Raw genomic sequence first — 13,438 nt, 5'->3', positions numbered from 1 at the left:
TACTGTACAGAAAGGTGGCATTAGAGATAGCAAGACCTAGAACATTCTGCAGTTTTCTGAGCTGGGCAGGATTTAGTTCAATCCTGCAGGAGTCCTTGGCCCCAAAGGAAGAAGCAGTTTTTCATGGGAATCGGCAGATGTTGGCTTTAATGTCTCAGTTAGGGCGGCAGGAGACAGTAACTGCTGGTTTGGTGGGCTCACAGATGGTATTAACTGGGTGGGTGCACTCCTCTGCAGAGGTGGAGCAGTGCCGCCAGACGCTGAACATCTCTGCAGATGTGCTCCTTTGGGGCTAGATCCTCTCTGTGCAGATGCAGTTGTTCCCAGGTAGTAATTTAAGAGGTTCTGCCAACTCTTGGGGAGTTGACTTAGTGAATATGACTTAGTCAGCTCCCTCCCAGTGCATTCCAGGGTGCCTGGAGGCCCCTCTAACCTAATATATAAGACACCCATGGATTCCTGATGTTCAGCTAGAGGATTCCTCTCCACACAGCTGCTTTGCTTGGCTCCCTGGCCTAGTAAGGTCAGTATCTCAGGAATTGGTGGGTCAGACTGAAGGTAAAACTCCTGATGTAGGCAGGGAAAGCACATCAGGCTCCACGGTCTGCAGTGCTGCTTGGCAGCAGTGACCTCAAGCCGGGACTTGTGTTTGTTTCTGGTAGTGCACACGCAGGTCATGTGTGGCGCAGTGAATTTCTTTCAGTAGCCGTTTTGCTAAATGATGGTCACCAGTAAGAGCGACTGCGGAAATGTGACAACGGCTCCCAGGTGCTGAGCATGTGCGGTAGGCACACAGGAGTCTGGTCAGGGTCTGTGCATCAGAAAAGCCACGAACAGTAATGCCCCGTCAGAAAGAAAAAGAACACTCTAGGCTGGGCGTGGTGACCCTCGTCTGTAGTTGGAGCTCTGTGGAGGCTGAGGCAAAGGAGTGCTTACGTCCAAGAGTTCAAAGAAAACATTCTGACAAAAGGCTGGGGAGCTTATCAGTCAGTGTTGCAGCTCTGGGTTGGCAACCCCAGTTGTCTGTAGCAAGGGCCACCTCCCCAGGGATGGTGAGAACAAATGGGAAGCCAGTGGTGGACCTGCTGGTGTTCTGTTCACCTTAGGTCCCAAGTCCCTCTGCTCCTCCAGAGACCTCATGGCTGTCCCTGCAGACTGTTCTGGGGGTTGGGACACTTTGGGTTTAGAGCCACATCTGCTCCTGTGCAGTACTGGCACAGGTATATGACAAATGCTCCTGAGCCTATCTCACCCTAAAACCAGGGTCTGCTGTGCTACTGAAGGCCTGTCTTTGTCCCCAGGCCACAAAACTACGCATCAGAGGCTGCTCGGTGGGTGCATAGGCCTCTAAGCAATGGTAGCACCGGGTAAGATAGCCAGGGCCTCAGACCCACTGGACAGCTCTCCCTGCTTAGCTTTGGCCTTGGCTGAACCGCATGGAGGATGTACTTCACAACAGTGGCTCCTAGACTCCAACAGCTCATCCCTCAGAAACCCTGGGGTGTGGGGGGGACAGCTTCCCAAGGTCAGACACACACACTAGCTGGGGACCGTAGGTCTGTAAAGGTTCCAGCCCGCTCCTTTCCTTTCTCCCATTGTCTTAGCTTCACTGAGGAGTGGTTGACAGGTCTGTGTTTCTAAAGCTTCAGTTGTGTAATAGATAGGTGGTCAGGCAGAGTCAGATGGATATGGGGACTATCCCAGCATGATTCTAGAAGGGAGCAGGGGTTGGGGGCAGTCTCCCCAGTTCTGCCCCCTGTTCAGTTTTTAGATTCCCTGTAGCTTCTGGAACTAATCATCATCATTTCTTTAACTTCACCATGCCATTGGAAGAGTGAGGGCCATTAGTCTTGCTTGTTGCCAGGATAGAAACAGCTTTGAGGCTCAGAAACTTCGGGAGAAAGGTGGCCCTGTTGGAGCTTGGAGCCTTGCCCCTGGTTTCCTCCCAGTCACCTGGACTGTCCTACCCTCTGAGGCTGAGAGGAGGCTGGAAGACTGTCTGTGCTACACACAGTTGGATGTAATTACTACCTGGTTCAGCGGGCCTGCCCTCTCCGTGCCGCTACACCACCCTTCCTTCTGGCAGGCGGACCAAGCAACCAAGGAGTTGGAAATGGGGGTACCTCTCCTCTGCCCCACAGCAAGGAAAGGCTATTTGCCCTTTTTCCCAAAAACACGTGTGAGTGGGTTAGGCTCTGGCCCTGGAACCTTTCTAACAGGTTGGCCATGGGAGCAGAAAGTATGACCCTGCACAGAGGCGGTGAGGGCCGAGGGACAGGCTGCTTGGATCTGACTGCACTCCTTTCTTCTCCTGTGGCAGAGAAGAGGCAGGACAACGGCCGGGTGTATTACGTGAACCACAACACACGCACTACCCAGTGGGAGGACCCTCGGACCCAGGGGTGAGGAATCCAGCTGGGGACAGTATGGGGCAAGGAGGAGGGGGCTTCTGAACAGCTCCAGCTTTAACCAAATACAAAAAAAAGTGGCCTTTGTATTTGCCACAGAACACTAACACTAGGGAACCTTTACCACATACAAGTACTCCAGGAGTTTCAGTACACATCAGCCTATTGGGGGCTCAGAGTGGTTTCTTCAGGAGCCTTCCTGTGGATGCAGGGGCAGGGAGCAGCACAGGCAAGTGCAGCTAGCCACTATACTGATGGTGCAGGTGCTCAGAATTTGATTGACCAAAGGTTGAGGGTACCCCTCACCCTCCAGAAGCAGGGCAGGAACACCTGGTATCTCAGGATTGCTAGTCACCACTCAGGCCTGGCATTTTAGTCCCAAGAGAGTAAATGACTCCTTTTTGCTCATGACCTGGCTCCTCGAGACTTGGGTCACCGTAGGTGCAAATCCTCAGGGGAGAACCCCTCCTATCCCCACAGAGAGCTTTGCAGAGCCTGGCGAAAGCAGAGACAAGGGGTCACTTTGGGGACCCCAGCCTCCTAAGCACACACCAGCACATAACCCCCCTCTGCATTTCCAGGATGATCCAGGAGCCAGCCCTGCCCCCAGGGTGGGAGATGAAATATACCAGCGAGGGTGTGAGGTACTTTGTAGACCACAATACCCGCACCACCACCTTTAAGGATCCTCGCCCAGGGTTCGAGTCAGGGTAAGAATCTTCTGGGCATTGTTGCCCAGCACAGCCAAGTCCCTCCTGTTCAGCTGGCTGGGGAGGAGCAGGTCTGTGTGTGGGTGTGTCCTGCTGCCCACCTCCCTCTAGTGACGTGTATGGATGTCACAAAAAGTGATGGGGAGTAGGGGACCATGCCACTTCCCCAGAGCAGCCCTCGATGCTTGTCCCTGCGTGTCTGTCACTCTTAGTGGAAGTTGCTTCCTCTCCTCTCTGCCTTACTTTACCCCTCTGTAAACTCACGAAGCATCAGCTTTCCCTGGGGTAACACAGGCTGCTCCTTTTCTTTCTTTCTTTCTTTCTTTCTTTCTTTCTTTCTTTCTTTCTTTCTTTCTTTCTTTCTTTCTTTTTTTTTTTTTTTTTTTTTTTTTTTTTTTTTTTTTTGAGAAATCAAATTCCAGCACATCTTTTGCTCTTGGCAGGACGAAACAAGGCTCCCCTGGTGCCTACGACCGAAGTTTTCGATGGAAGTATCACCAGTTCCGTTTCCTCTGCCATGTGAGTTCTGGTTTGGGGGCTCCCATGGGATGGGACTGTTGAATTTTTATTTTATTTATTTATTTATTTTTTGAGACAGGGTCTCCCTGTAGCCCCAGCCGTCCTGGAATTCACTATGTAGACCAGGTTGGCCTCAAACTCAGAGATCTGCCTGCTTCTGCCTCCCAAGTGCTGGGATCACAGGCATGTGCCACCATGCCCGGCTTGGGACTGTTGAATGTTATCAGCCCTGCACAGGTCTTGGGATGGGTGTGTGTGTCGTAGGTGGGTGCAGATGCTTGTTGCACCCCAGGCTGGTTGTCTCTAAAGACATTGAGTGGACTCCCTTGGGAGGCCCCAGTTTGAGAGTTTTCCTTTTCTTTTCAGTCAAATGCCCTTCCCAGCCATGTGAAGATCAGCGTTTCCAGGCAGACCCTCTTTGAGGATTCTTTCCAACAGGTTAGAGAATATTCATGGTGCAGTATGCTGGGAAAACAGGCTTCCTACCACCACCCAATCCCGTCTTGTGGCATGGGCCTTAGCGACCATAGCTTCTGGACAATAGACCTTAGAGCCTCCTCTTCCTATACCCCTGCCCACTGTGCTGGGGTCAGGGGCAGGCTGCCCAGACGCCCTGTCTCCCCAGATCATGAACATGAAACCATACGACCTGCGCCGCCGGCTCTACATCATCATGCGTGGTGAGGAGGGCCTGGACTACGGTGGCATCGCCAGGTAAGCCAGGGTGCCCAGGGGGCTATGCTGTGCCCCACGTCCCCAGCCTCAGGGCCCATGACCAGAAAGCTGCCTCCTTCATGCTGCCCTTCAGCCCCTGAGTTCCCCTGCAATTTCTAGGAAGGGCACAGGGTAACTGTCTAGACACTTAACCTCTTGGGCTGGAGATGTACTCAGTTCTTAGAATTCTGGCCTAGCGTGCACTAGGCCCTGGGTTTGATCCCCAGGACTGCACACATCAAGCAGGGTAGCTCAGACCTATAATCCCAGCACTCAGGAAGTAGGGGCAAGAAGATCAGAAGTTCAGGGATGTCCTTGGCTTCGTAGTAAGTTCAAGGCCAGCCTTGGTTACTTGAGACCAAAAAGCCCAGAAAACAACTTGGTCTCTCTGACCTGTATCCATGGGCCCTGGAGCAGGGTCAGGTGTCAGCCCTTTGGTTACTAGGTCATGTTACCTGCTCTGGGCAGGTGACAGATCATGTGGTTCTGTGCCAGTTTACGTGTCACTGTTTTCTATGCTTTTAACAACCTGTTCAGCTGTATCAGTGGGCAGTAGCTGAATATTGGGGTCTGGGTATCCTTTAAAATCTTCCTAGGCCTCCTTTCTTTTCCAAGCAGCCAGCACAGGTCAAGTCAGGTTTCTCCAAGCACACCCGATGTGGCTAAGCTTATCATGATCAAAGGAGCCCTGATCCATCCCTGGTGCATGTCACACACACCAGATCAACAAAACTAAAATAGCTGGTCTAACAACAAAAAGAGCCCAGAGCACTGTGCTGCCCTCACCCCACAGAGTCAGCAGGCTATTTGGGAAACACCGCCTTGGATGACAGGCAGAGGGCCCTGGCTGAGAGGAGGAACTCCTTGGCCATGGTGACCTTTCATCCCACTGACCTCATGGTGGGGGGATGTCTTCTTGCTTGGTGTTGGGCTTACCTGCTTCTGGTCCTGTTTTCTGGTGGCGTTGCCTCCTGCGTTGACCCTGCCCTGCCGGATGGATTGTTCTTTTTTTTCCGTGGTGACCTCCTCTCCAGGCTGTGCTTGGTGGGCTTCTGGTGTGGCTTCCGCCCTGTGTGTCTCTCTCTGTGTCCTGCCAGTGGTTTTACCCTATGGTAGGTTACGTCATGCTGTTCTACCACAGGGTAGAACCACGGACAGGATACCGGGGCACCCTCTGCATCGAAGGACTCCGTCTACCCAGCCACAAACAGCCCAGCAGCCAGGGACTGGCCCCCTTGGCACAATCCCCCTGCCGGTTTAGCTCAAGCCTAAAGGACACTGAATTTTGCTTGAGGCTTACACCTAGGGTGCAGATAGATGCTAAGGCATCTATTGGGTGGGTGTTGGTTGAGATGAATGCATGTGAGTGTGGGATAGGATATGGTGTTGGGCCTTGGGGTGAGGGGAGGGCAATGTGCAGGTGAGGTGCCTATGGTGCAGCTAGTAGGAATGAAGGTCAAGGTGTGTGATCACAAGTTGAGGGGTTGGGGACATGCTGCCATATATTCATCACATTACGCTGCCTACCCAGGTGGGATGGAAGCAGGAGGGCTGCTGTCATAGAGCAGAAACATTGTAATCAATGTGTAAGTCTGTGATGTGCTACCATAGTACCTTTGACAGTAGGTAGCCCACATAGTGGTGCATAGTGGCTGGGGCTGTAAGGAGCCCTTGGCCACCAGAAGCTCTGGATATTGTGATGTAAAGTCCTGGAAAGCACCCCTGGGAGCTGACAGGCACTCACACGGGTTTTCCTGAGATCACCCTCAAGTGTTGTTTTCCTGCTTCACCCCAGATCTGGGCCAGACTGGCTCACTGACCTCCTAGGACACGTGTCTCCAAATGGGGCCAAAGTGGCAGAGCCCCGCCACTGTGCAGGTGTGCGTAGGGCTCCATTGTACTGTCCTCTCTTCCCTCACAGAGAGTGGTTTTTCCTCCTGTCCCACGAGGTGCTCAACCCTATGTACTGTTTATTTGAATATGCCGGGAAGAATAATTACTGCCTCCAGATCAACCCAGCCTCCTCCATCAACCCCGACCACCTCACCTACTTTCGCTTTATTGGCAGATTCATCGCCATGGTAAGGGGCCTGGGGGTCCCCTAGCCCTGAGGGTGCTTCCCTCCTCCCTTCCTGTTGTTCCTCTGGGAAGGGCAGCCCCTGAGAAGTTGGCCCTGGGCAACAGGAGGTAGCACTGGCCTGAGCAGCAGACTCCATGGTCCAGAGTTCTGCTCTGCCCTTGTCTGGGAGTCTGTGTGACTCTGTCCTCTTCCTCACAGAACTCTTACCCTGTAAATTCCAAAAGCTAGAGCTGGTTCTGCAGAGGCCAGAGCTTTCTCAGCAACCACTGGGACTCTCCGAGGGTTTCTTGTGTTGATGGTATCAGAAGTCCAGGGACTTCACCTGAGTCTGTGGGTGCCTTTGGGATGTGGCTGGGATGTGAAATCCTAATTGCACACCTGTGCCTGTCTCTGTCATGAGCCACAGATGGGAGGGAACATTCAGGAATGTGTGACTGAGACACTGACTGTGCCTTCTGGAAGGGAATTAGGAATCACCATGGCTTTGATCAGAGCTGTAGAGAACTGGCTGGTGCAAGGTTAGGGGGGCTCTTGGACACTGTGTTCTAGAAATAGAGGCCCAGTGTGGCCATGGAGAAGGGTCATACCATGTCCCCTGTGGTGACCCACATTGAGCAGGGGATCCTGTAGGGGCTGTGGCTCTGCCGTGGTGGGTAGGGTGAAAGTCTGTCACTAAATACGATCCGTCCATCATCTGGAAATTCCTGACCAAGGGGCTGGCAAGGGCTCTGGCGGAAGTGGACACATTCTTCCTGGGTGTAGAGCCCTGCCTGGCCCAGCAGCCGACAAGGACAGACCAGCAAAACTCTAGACTATTACTCACCGCTGGCCACCAGCTCTCACCAGCCTCAGTGTCTGCATTATTTTTGGCTGCCTGTGCCACCTGCTCAGAGTGCCAGTGAGTCAGGGCTGCCACCTTGTTCGGAACTGTTGTGAGCAAGTTTTCCCTGGGAATGTGGGGCAGGCCTCTCCTAGATGGGGAGCAGTCTGGCCAGTGTGCTGGGTGGGGAGTGGACCTGCCTTCCCTGTCCCTGTGGTCTTCGGGGTGGGATGAGTCTGTCCCTATGTCTGTGTCAGAACAGAGGTGCTTATTTCCCAGTCCCGTCCCCCCCCACCCCCCCGGGCAGCTGGCTGCTGAGTCCTCTCAGGAAGGTTGGTGGTAGTGGCAGCCTTTGAAGCACTTCTCTGTCAGCTTCAGGCTCTGTCCTAGGGAGGCCAGACCTCTTTACCGTGTTTCTTCCTTGCACAGGCCCTGTACCATGGGAAGTTCATCGACACAGGCTTCACCCTCCCTTTCTACAAGCGGATGCTCAACAAAAGACCAACGCTGAAAGACCTGGAGTCCATTGACCCTGAGTTCTACAACTCCATTGTCTGGATCAAGTGAGTCCTGGCTTGCCCTGTGCTGAGGGAACAGGGTTCTGATTGGCCAGTTGGCACCCCCAACCTTGATTTCCCCTACCGGAGAGGCCCCCCAAGTGCTTTCCTAGGCTCTCCAAGGCCTGTGAGGTGAGTGGCTCTTAGGGCCCCTTCAGACAGTTCTAGATTTCTTTCGGAAGTATGCTGAGCCACTGGTCAGGATTCTGGGCTCTCTGTGAGTCCTTGGTTCCTGGTGGGTGCTTTAATAAGATGGACATCTTCCCCCTTGGCCTCTTGTGTCCCAGAGAGAACAATCTAGAAGAGTGTGGTCTGGAGCTGTTCTTCATCCAGGACATGGAGATCCTGGGCAAGGTGACAACCCATGAGCTGAAGGAGGGTGGCGAGAGCATCCGAGTCACGGAGGAGAACAAGGAAGAGTACATCATGTGAGTCTCGGGCCTTGGGGGTGTTGAGGAGGGGAGAGGGAGGCACGTGACAGAGAAAGGGTTCCCACTCCTGACTCTGGGTGCCTTTAAAGAACTAGACCCCCATATGGGTCCATAGTCATCACAGATTGCAAGAACCCTCTGGGTTCATCTGCCTGGCTAGTCACATGTTGATGTGAGCTTTGAGAACTGGAGCCTCATGAGGGCCCTTCTTACCAGCAGTTGGTCCCTCCGTTTGTATGTGAGAGACTTCTCAGCTGCTGGGAACTTCTTTATAAAGCTTAGATGTTGCCATTTCTCCTGACCCGAGGATGTGTGTCCAATGCTCTTCAGTTTGCTGACTCATGGGGGCTGGTGTGCAAAGCTCCCCTCATGCCTTCTTTGGGCTTCTTAGTCTAGTCCACCGAACCCACACTTGTGCATGTCAGAGGTTCAGTAATGGTGGAGGGATGAGAGGAGGGAGTTAGTGTGGAGGTCGGGGTTACCTCAGAGTCACTGACATTTCCAAGGCTGTGCTCTGGGGCCTTGAGCTCACTGGCCCAGTTGTGCCCAGAGGCAGCTCTCAGTGAATTTGCTGCCACCATACCTAGCAGCCACGTGGGCAGGCCAGGAGCACACCAAGCAGGACAGTCTGGGGTCCATCAGTGGCTGGTCTTTGGTTTTAGGCTGCTGACTGATTGGCGGTTCACACGAGGTGTGGAAGAGCAGACCAAAGCCTTTCTGGATGGCTTCAACGAAGTGGCCCCTCTGGAGTGGTTGCGCTATTTCGACGAGAAGGAGCTGGAGGTGAGTGTTGAAAGTTGTAGAGACCCCAAGAGCCATATGCACCCACAGAAACTCACCCATCAGACCCCACACTTGAGCAAGTTGGAGACAGCAAGGTGGTAGTGTCACCTGGGCTCTCAGTCATTCCTTTCCTGGGTACTGTGCTTAGAGAGCAGGGCTTGTGTTACCCATAGCATTCAAAGCACTGGGAAAAAGCCAGGTGTGGTGACGCTCGCCTTTAATCCTAGCACTTCGGAGGCAGAGGCAGTTGGATCTCTGTGAGTTCGAGGCCAGCCTGGTCTACATAGCAAATTCCCAGCCAGCTGGGGCTGCAGGGAGGCCCTGACTCAAAAAGACCAAAAAAAAGTGCTAGGAAAAGTAGCAGGTGGGGGATGTTTGGGTCTCATCTACTGGTGAGAGGGGACGGCACCATGTGGGTCCCAGGCCCTGCCATATCGAGGGGTGGTGCAGGTTGCTGACACAGGCTTGCTGGTTGTCCCTCCTACAGCTGATGCTGTGTGGCATGCAGGAAATAGACATGAGTGACTGGCAGAAGAATACCATCTACAGACACTACACTAAGAACAGCAAGCAGATCCAGTGGTTCTGGCAGGTGCGTCCTGGGTCCCGTCCCCCCGAGGGCTGGAGGCAATGGTTTCAACAAGGACCTAGCTAGATCCCTGGCTCAAAGACCCTTTGTCTTTGACACACCTCTCACTTCCCCTGCTTGCAGAAGTCAAGGGTAAACACAACTCTAGGCAGGATGGAGGTTGTTGTGGCTAGACTGTGGTCAGCCTGTGTGACAGAAGTTGTCAGTGGTCAGTGTGAGGCTGGCTGGTGGGAGCTGGGAGGTAGAGGGCCGCCGCAGGCAGGAAGTCCAGCTGCTGTTGGTTGTGTGGTTTCCTCCAGTCAGATGAGGTAAGAAAGGAAGGCACGTGTTTCTAGAAAAATGTAGTGAACTGACTATCCTGGATTGAATGACCTGGTTTCTTTATATATATGGGTTTATAGCTGTTTTGAAGTACAGCATGCATGGAAGAAGAATAAAAATAGATCTCTTATGTGTGTATTTGTGAAGTTTTACGGAGGTGAAATTTACATTGCATGCAGTTCATCATTGTAAATATTTTGGGGTGTCCAATTCAGTGCCTTCTAGCAGGCTATACAGCTGTATATATTTTCAGAACATTTTGTCTTCCCCAGAAGAAGCCTTGTGTCTACTAAACAGCTACTCCTACCTTCAGTATGTGGTTTTGTTTGTTTTGTTTTGTTCTGTTCTGTTCTGTTCTGTTTTGTTTTTTGAGACAGGGTCTCCCTGTAGCCCCAGCTGGCCTGGAATTCACTATGTAGACCAGGCTAGCCTCGATCTCATAGTGATCTGTCTGCCTCTTCCTCCTGAGTACTGGAATTAAAGATTGTGCCACCATGTCTAGCTTCTGAGTATGTTTTTAAAAGCGGAACTTGAATGGGAAGAGAGTACCCAGCACAAGCTGACTCTGAGATGAAGAGGCATCCCATGGTCTCCTGTGGGAATGTTCTACAAGTTCATCCTTTCAGAGATAGCATCTTGGAAGCTTCCCTGATTAGCGTTGGTCTCCTCTGCCCATTGTGGCCCGCCTGGCCTGGAGAGTCACATGCTAAGGTGAAGTGCTCGGCTAAGGGCATTTCCTTGACTGCTTGACCTGTGGAGTTGCAGGTGGTGAAGGAGATGGACAATGAGAAGAGGATCCGGTTGCTGCAGTTTGTCACGGGAACCTGCCGCCTGCCTGTTGGGGGATTTGCTGAACTCATCGGTACGTTTGCTCGGCTGGGGTGAGGACAGCCTGAAAGGGAGGCCAGGGACTGTACACCTTCCTGAAAGTTGGGGAGCAGGGTCGTGCGGGTGGAGCCAGAGGGTCCTGCTTTGGGGAAAGCCGTTTCTGTTGACACAAGGTGCACTTTGCCTTGACTGGCAGGGAGCAACGGACCTCAGAAATTCTGCATTGACAAGGTTGGCAAGGAAACATGGCTGCCCCGAAGCCACACATGGTAAGCATACCTGTTTGGGTGGCATGTGATGAAACCTAATGGACAGGCTTCTCACGGTCCAGCTCACAGAATAGCTTTAGGCCTCAACTCCAAGACTCTGGCAACCTTCCCATGGCCCAGGGGTTCTGGGTTGGGGAGGCAGGGCTGTGACACGTCCACTTCTGCCTGAGGCCATGGACTTACCCTATTACATATACATGGAAGCACTTGAGCTCCAACAGCGAAGGGCTACTGCCCCAGGTGCCCGTTGACTCCCATTTTCGCAATGTTCATCTCTGTGCTGATTCCCTGAGAGTCCAGGACCTGAAGCTGAGGCCTAAGACAGTGTCTAGCAGCCCAGCTGCCAGTTTGTGGGAGCCTCAGCTGAGGGTGGGCTCTATGGCGCCTCCTGCAGCAGGCCAGGGCAGGACTGTTGGAGCCCTGGGCTCAGATACGCATACTCCTCTCCCTTCTTGGCAGTTTCAACCGTCTGGATCTCCCACCCTACAAGAGCTACGAACAGCTGAAAGAGAAGCTGCTGTATGCCATCGAGGAGACAGAGGGCTTTGGACAGGAGTAGCCAAGGCTGCCCCTCCATGCCCCCCAGCACACATGTGTAGTCCTGAGTCCTCCCTGCCTGAGAGGCCACTGGCTGCACAGCCCTCAGGAGGCCCCCTTGGACGTTGGCCCTGCATGGGACCACACTTTCATCATGCTGGTGACCGAAGAGTCTGACCCCAAGAGGCCCTATGGCCCCCTCTCTTCTACCTGATGGTGGCAGTCCGGAATAAAGCCCCCAGTCACCTTTGGCCCCATCCATTACCTGTTGCAGAGGGCCACCCCTCTCTGCAGAAGTGCTCCCTCCACTAGGACCAAACCTGGGTGTGCGTGAATGTGTGAGGGAACCTGCCCCCGCCCCAAAGGGCTGCCACAGAAGCTGGGCCTTACGTGTTAGGTGAGGAGCTAGGCACTATGGGTTTGTTGACTAGATCAAGAAAGCCCAGAGTCTCTGCCAGCAAAGGAGGTTCCACTTACACAGAACTTGTGTGGGGTTTGTGTGGAACACAGGTCTGAGGGAGCAACGCATCAAAGCCAGCTTTGCCTCTTCCTGGCAAGCTGCAGCCAAGAAGGCTGAGCAGCAAGGGATGTGGTGCCACCAGCTCATCCCTTTCTACAAACAGAAGGTTGAACATGCCATCACTGTGTGTCAGTGGGAGGGGAACCACAGACCCCCAGACTTTGTCCTTTTACATAAACTTGAAGTGTCTGTGTGTGGGGTTGCTTTCTGTTTTGTTTCTGGTGTGCTGCTGTTTCCTTTTGTCAAGGAGCTGCTGCCTCAGGCATTCTGGGGCCACACTGATCTTATAGTTTCTCAGACATCTGCCCCTCCTGGGAACCTGCTTCTCAGTTCTGGCTCCGCTCAGAGGCCAGGTGTGGCTTGGTGCACCTCTGACACCCTCAAACCTCTCATTGACAAGATCCGGTTGCTAGATACAGTCACCAAGCAAGGTAGCTGCCAGTGAGGGCCAGGTGGATGCAACTGCCCCTCCCCGACAGCCTCTGAGCGCCCCATGGCCAGTTGGTCCCCACTTAGAAAGGAGTGCCTCGTGGCCAGCTGAGAGAGTTTGTGTTGCAGACACAAAGCTTCATCAGCATGTGAGAAGTGACACTGCAGAAAACCAGCACAGAGGCTGGTTTTACAGGGCTCCTGACAGCCTTCCCTGCAGAGATTCTGCTGTGGATTGGAATCTTCCATGTGTACAGGCCCCTCTGGGGTACCAGAGTGGTGAAATGGCACTCCCTCTCCTCCAGGCTCCCAGAACTCTAACACCAAGGGGATGCCAGCTGCCAGCAAGGTCTGGAAGCATAGGGCTCACAGGTGTTCATGTGTGTCTGTGCGTGTGTGTGCATACCTGTGTGTAACTGAAGTGTCAGTATGGAATGGCCTGCGCTAGCTAGCACCGAGTTGGTAGCTGGATTGTTGTGTAATGCTTGCCCCATGCCTCGGTATTGCCAATTTCTTGTGCAATAAACAATCAGCAGCCGTGGGTGGTGTCAGTGTGGCTGTCTGCATACACTCTCTCGGGCCCCTCAGGCCTTCTGTACCCTCCAGGCCCAGGCAGAATGCAATGCACCAGCCATGTTGCCTTTGAGAAGTGCTGGGGCCAGTGACCAAGGTAGCCTGACTTACAGGGCGGTAGCAAGTCCTCCTCCAGGGACCACTGGCGTCAGCCTGGCCTGCCTCAGGGCTTCGTTTTACCCTCGGCAGCAGTGCGCCTTTTGGAGCAGGAGAAGACCTGCAAGTTGGGTGGGCTACGAAAGACAGGAGGCAGGAGGGCAGACTGTCATTCATTCAGGAAATGCTGAGGTTGCAGGCATCCAGGACCAGCCAGGGACTCCTTGAGCTCAGGGTCACACCCTGAGTTGCTA

General features: G+C 53.4%; 1 protein-coding gene across 2 annotated transcripts in view; it reads left to right on the top strand.

Annotated features, from left to right (window-relative positions):
- Wwp2 (WW domain containing E3 ubiquitin protein ligase 2) overlaps window positions 1-13,053 on the top strand; it is a 149,072-nt gene extending 136,019 nt beyond the window's left edge. For both annotated transcript variants that reach the window (XM_008833710.3, XM_029563775.1), the window contains 13 exons: window positions 2,321-2,402; window positions 2,990-3,118; window positions 3,562-3,637; window positions 4,004-4,075; window positions 4,263-4,351; window positions 6,273-6,432; window positions 7,681-7,814; window positions 8,096-8,236; window positions 8,902-9,022; window positions 9,510-9,614; window positions 10,698-10,794; window positions 10,957-11,029; window positions 11,489-13,053. In XM_008833710.3, coding sequence (XP_008831932.1) covers window positions 2,321-2,402; window positions 2,990-3,118; window positions 3,562-3,637; window positions 4,004-4,075; window positions 4,263-4,351; window positions 6,273-6,432; window positions 7,681-7,814; window positions 8,096-8,236; window positions 8,902-9,022; window positions 9,510-9,614; window positions 10,698-10,794; window positions 10,957-11,029; window positions 11,489-11,588 — 1,379 coding nt within the window. In that variant the 3' untranslated portion in view covers window positions 11,589-13,053. The remainder of the gene's footprint in view (window positions 1-2,320; window positions 2,403-2,989; window positions 3,119-3,561; window positions 3,638-4,003; window positions 4,076-4,262; window positions 4,352-6,272; window positions 6,433-7,680; window positions 7,815-8,095; window positions 8,237-8,901; window positions 9,023-9,509; window positions 9,615-10,697; window positions 10,795-10,956; window positions 11,030-11,488) is intronic.
- The last annotated feature ends 385 nt before the right edge of the window (window positions 13,054-13,438 follow it).

This window comes from Nannospalax galili, unplaced genomic scaffold (genome assembly GCF_000622305.1).
Source record: "Nannospalax galili isolate Female #2095 unplaced genomic scaffold, S.galili_v1.0 scaffold410, whole genome shotgun sequence".
In the NCBI taxonomy this organism is placed as follows: domain Eukaryota; kingdom Metazoa; phylum Chordata; class Mammalia; order Rodentia; family Spalacidae; genus Nannospalax; species Nannospalax galili.
The sequence above is the reverse complement of the archived record's forward strand: the minus strand, read 5'-3'. Positions and strand labels throughout refer to the sequence as shown.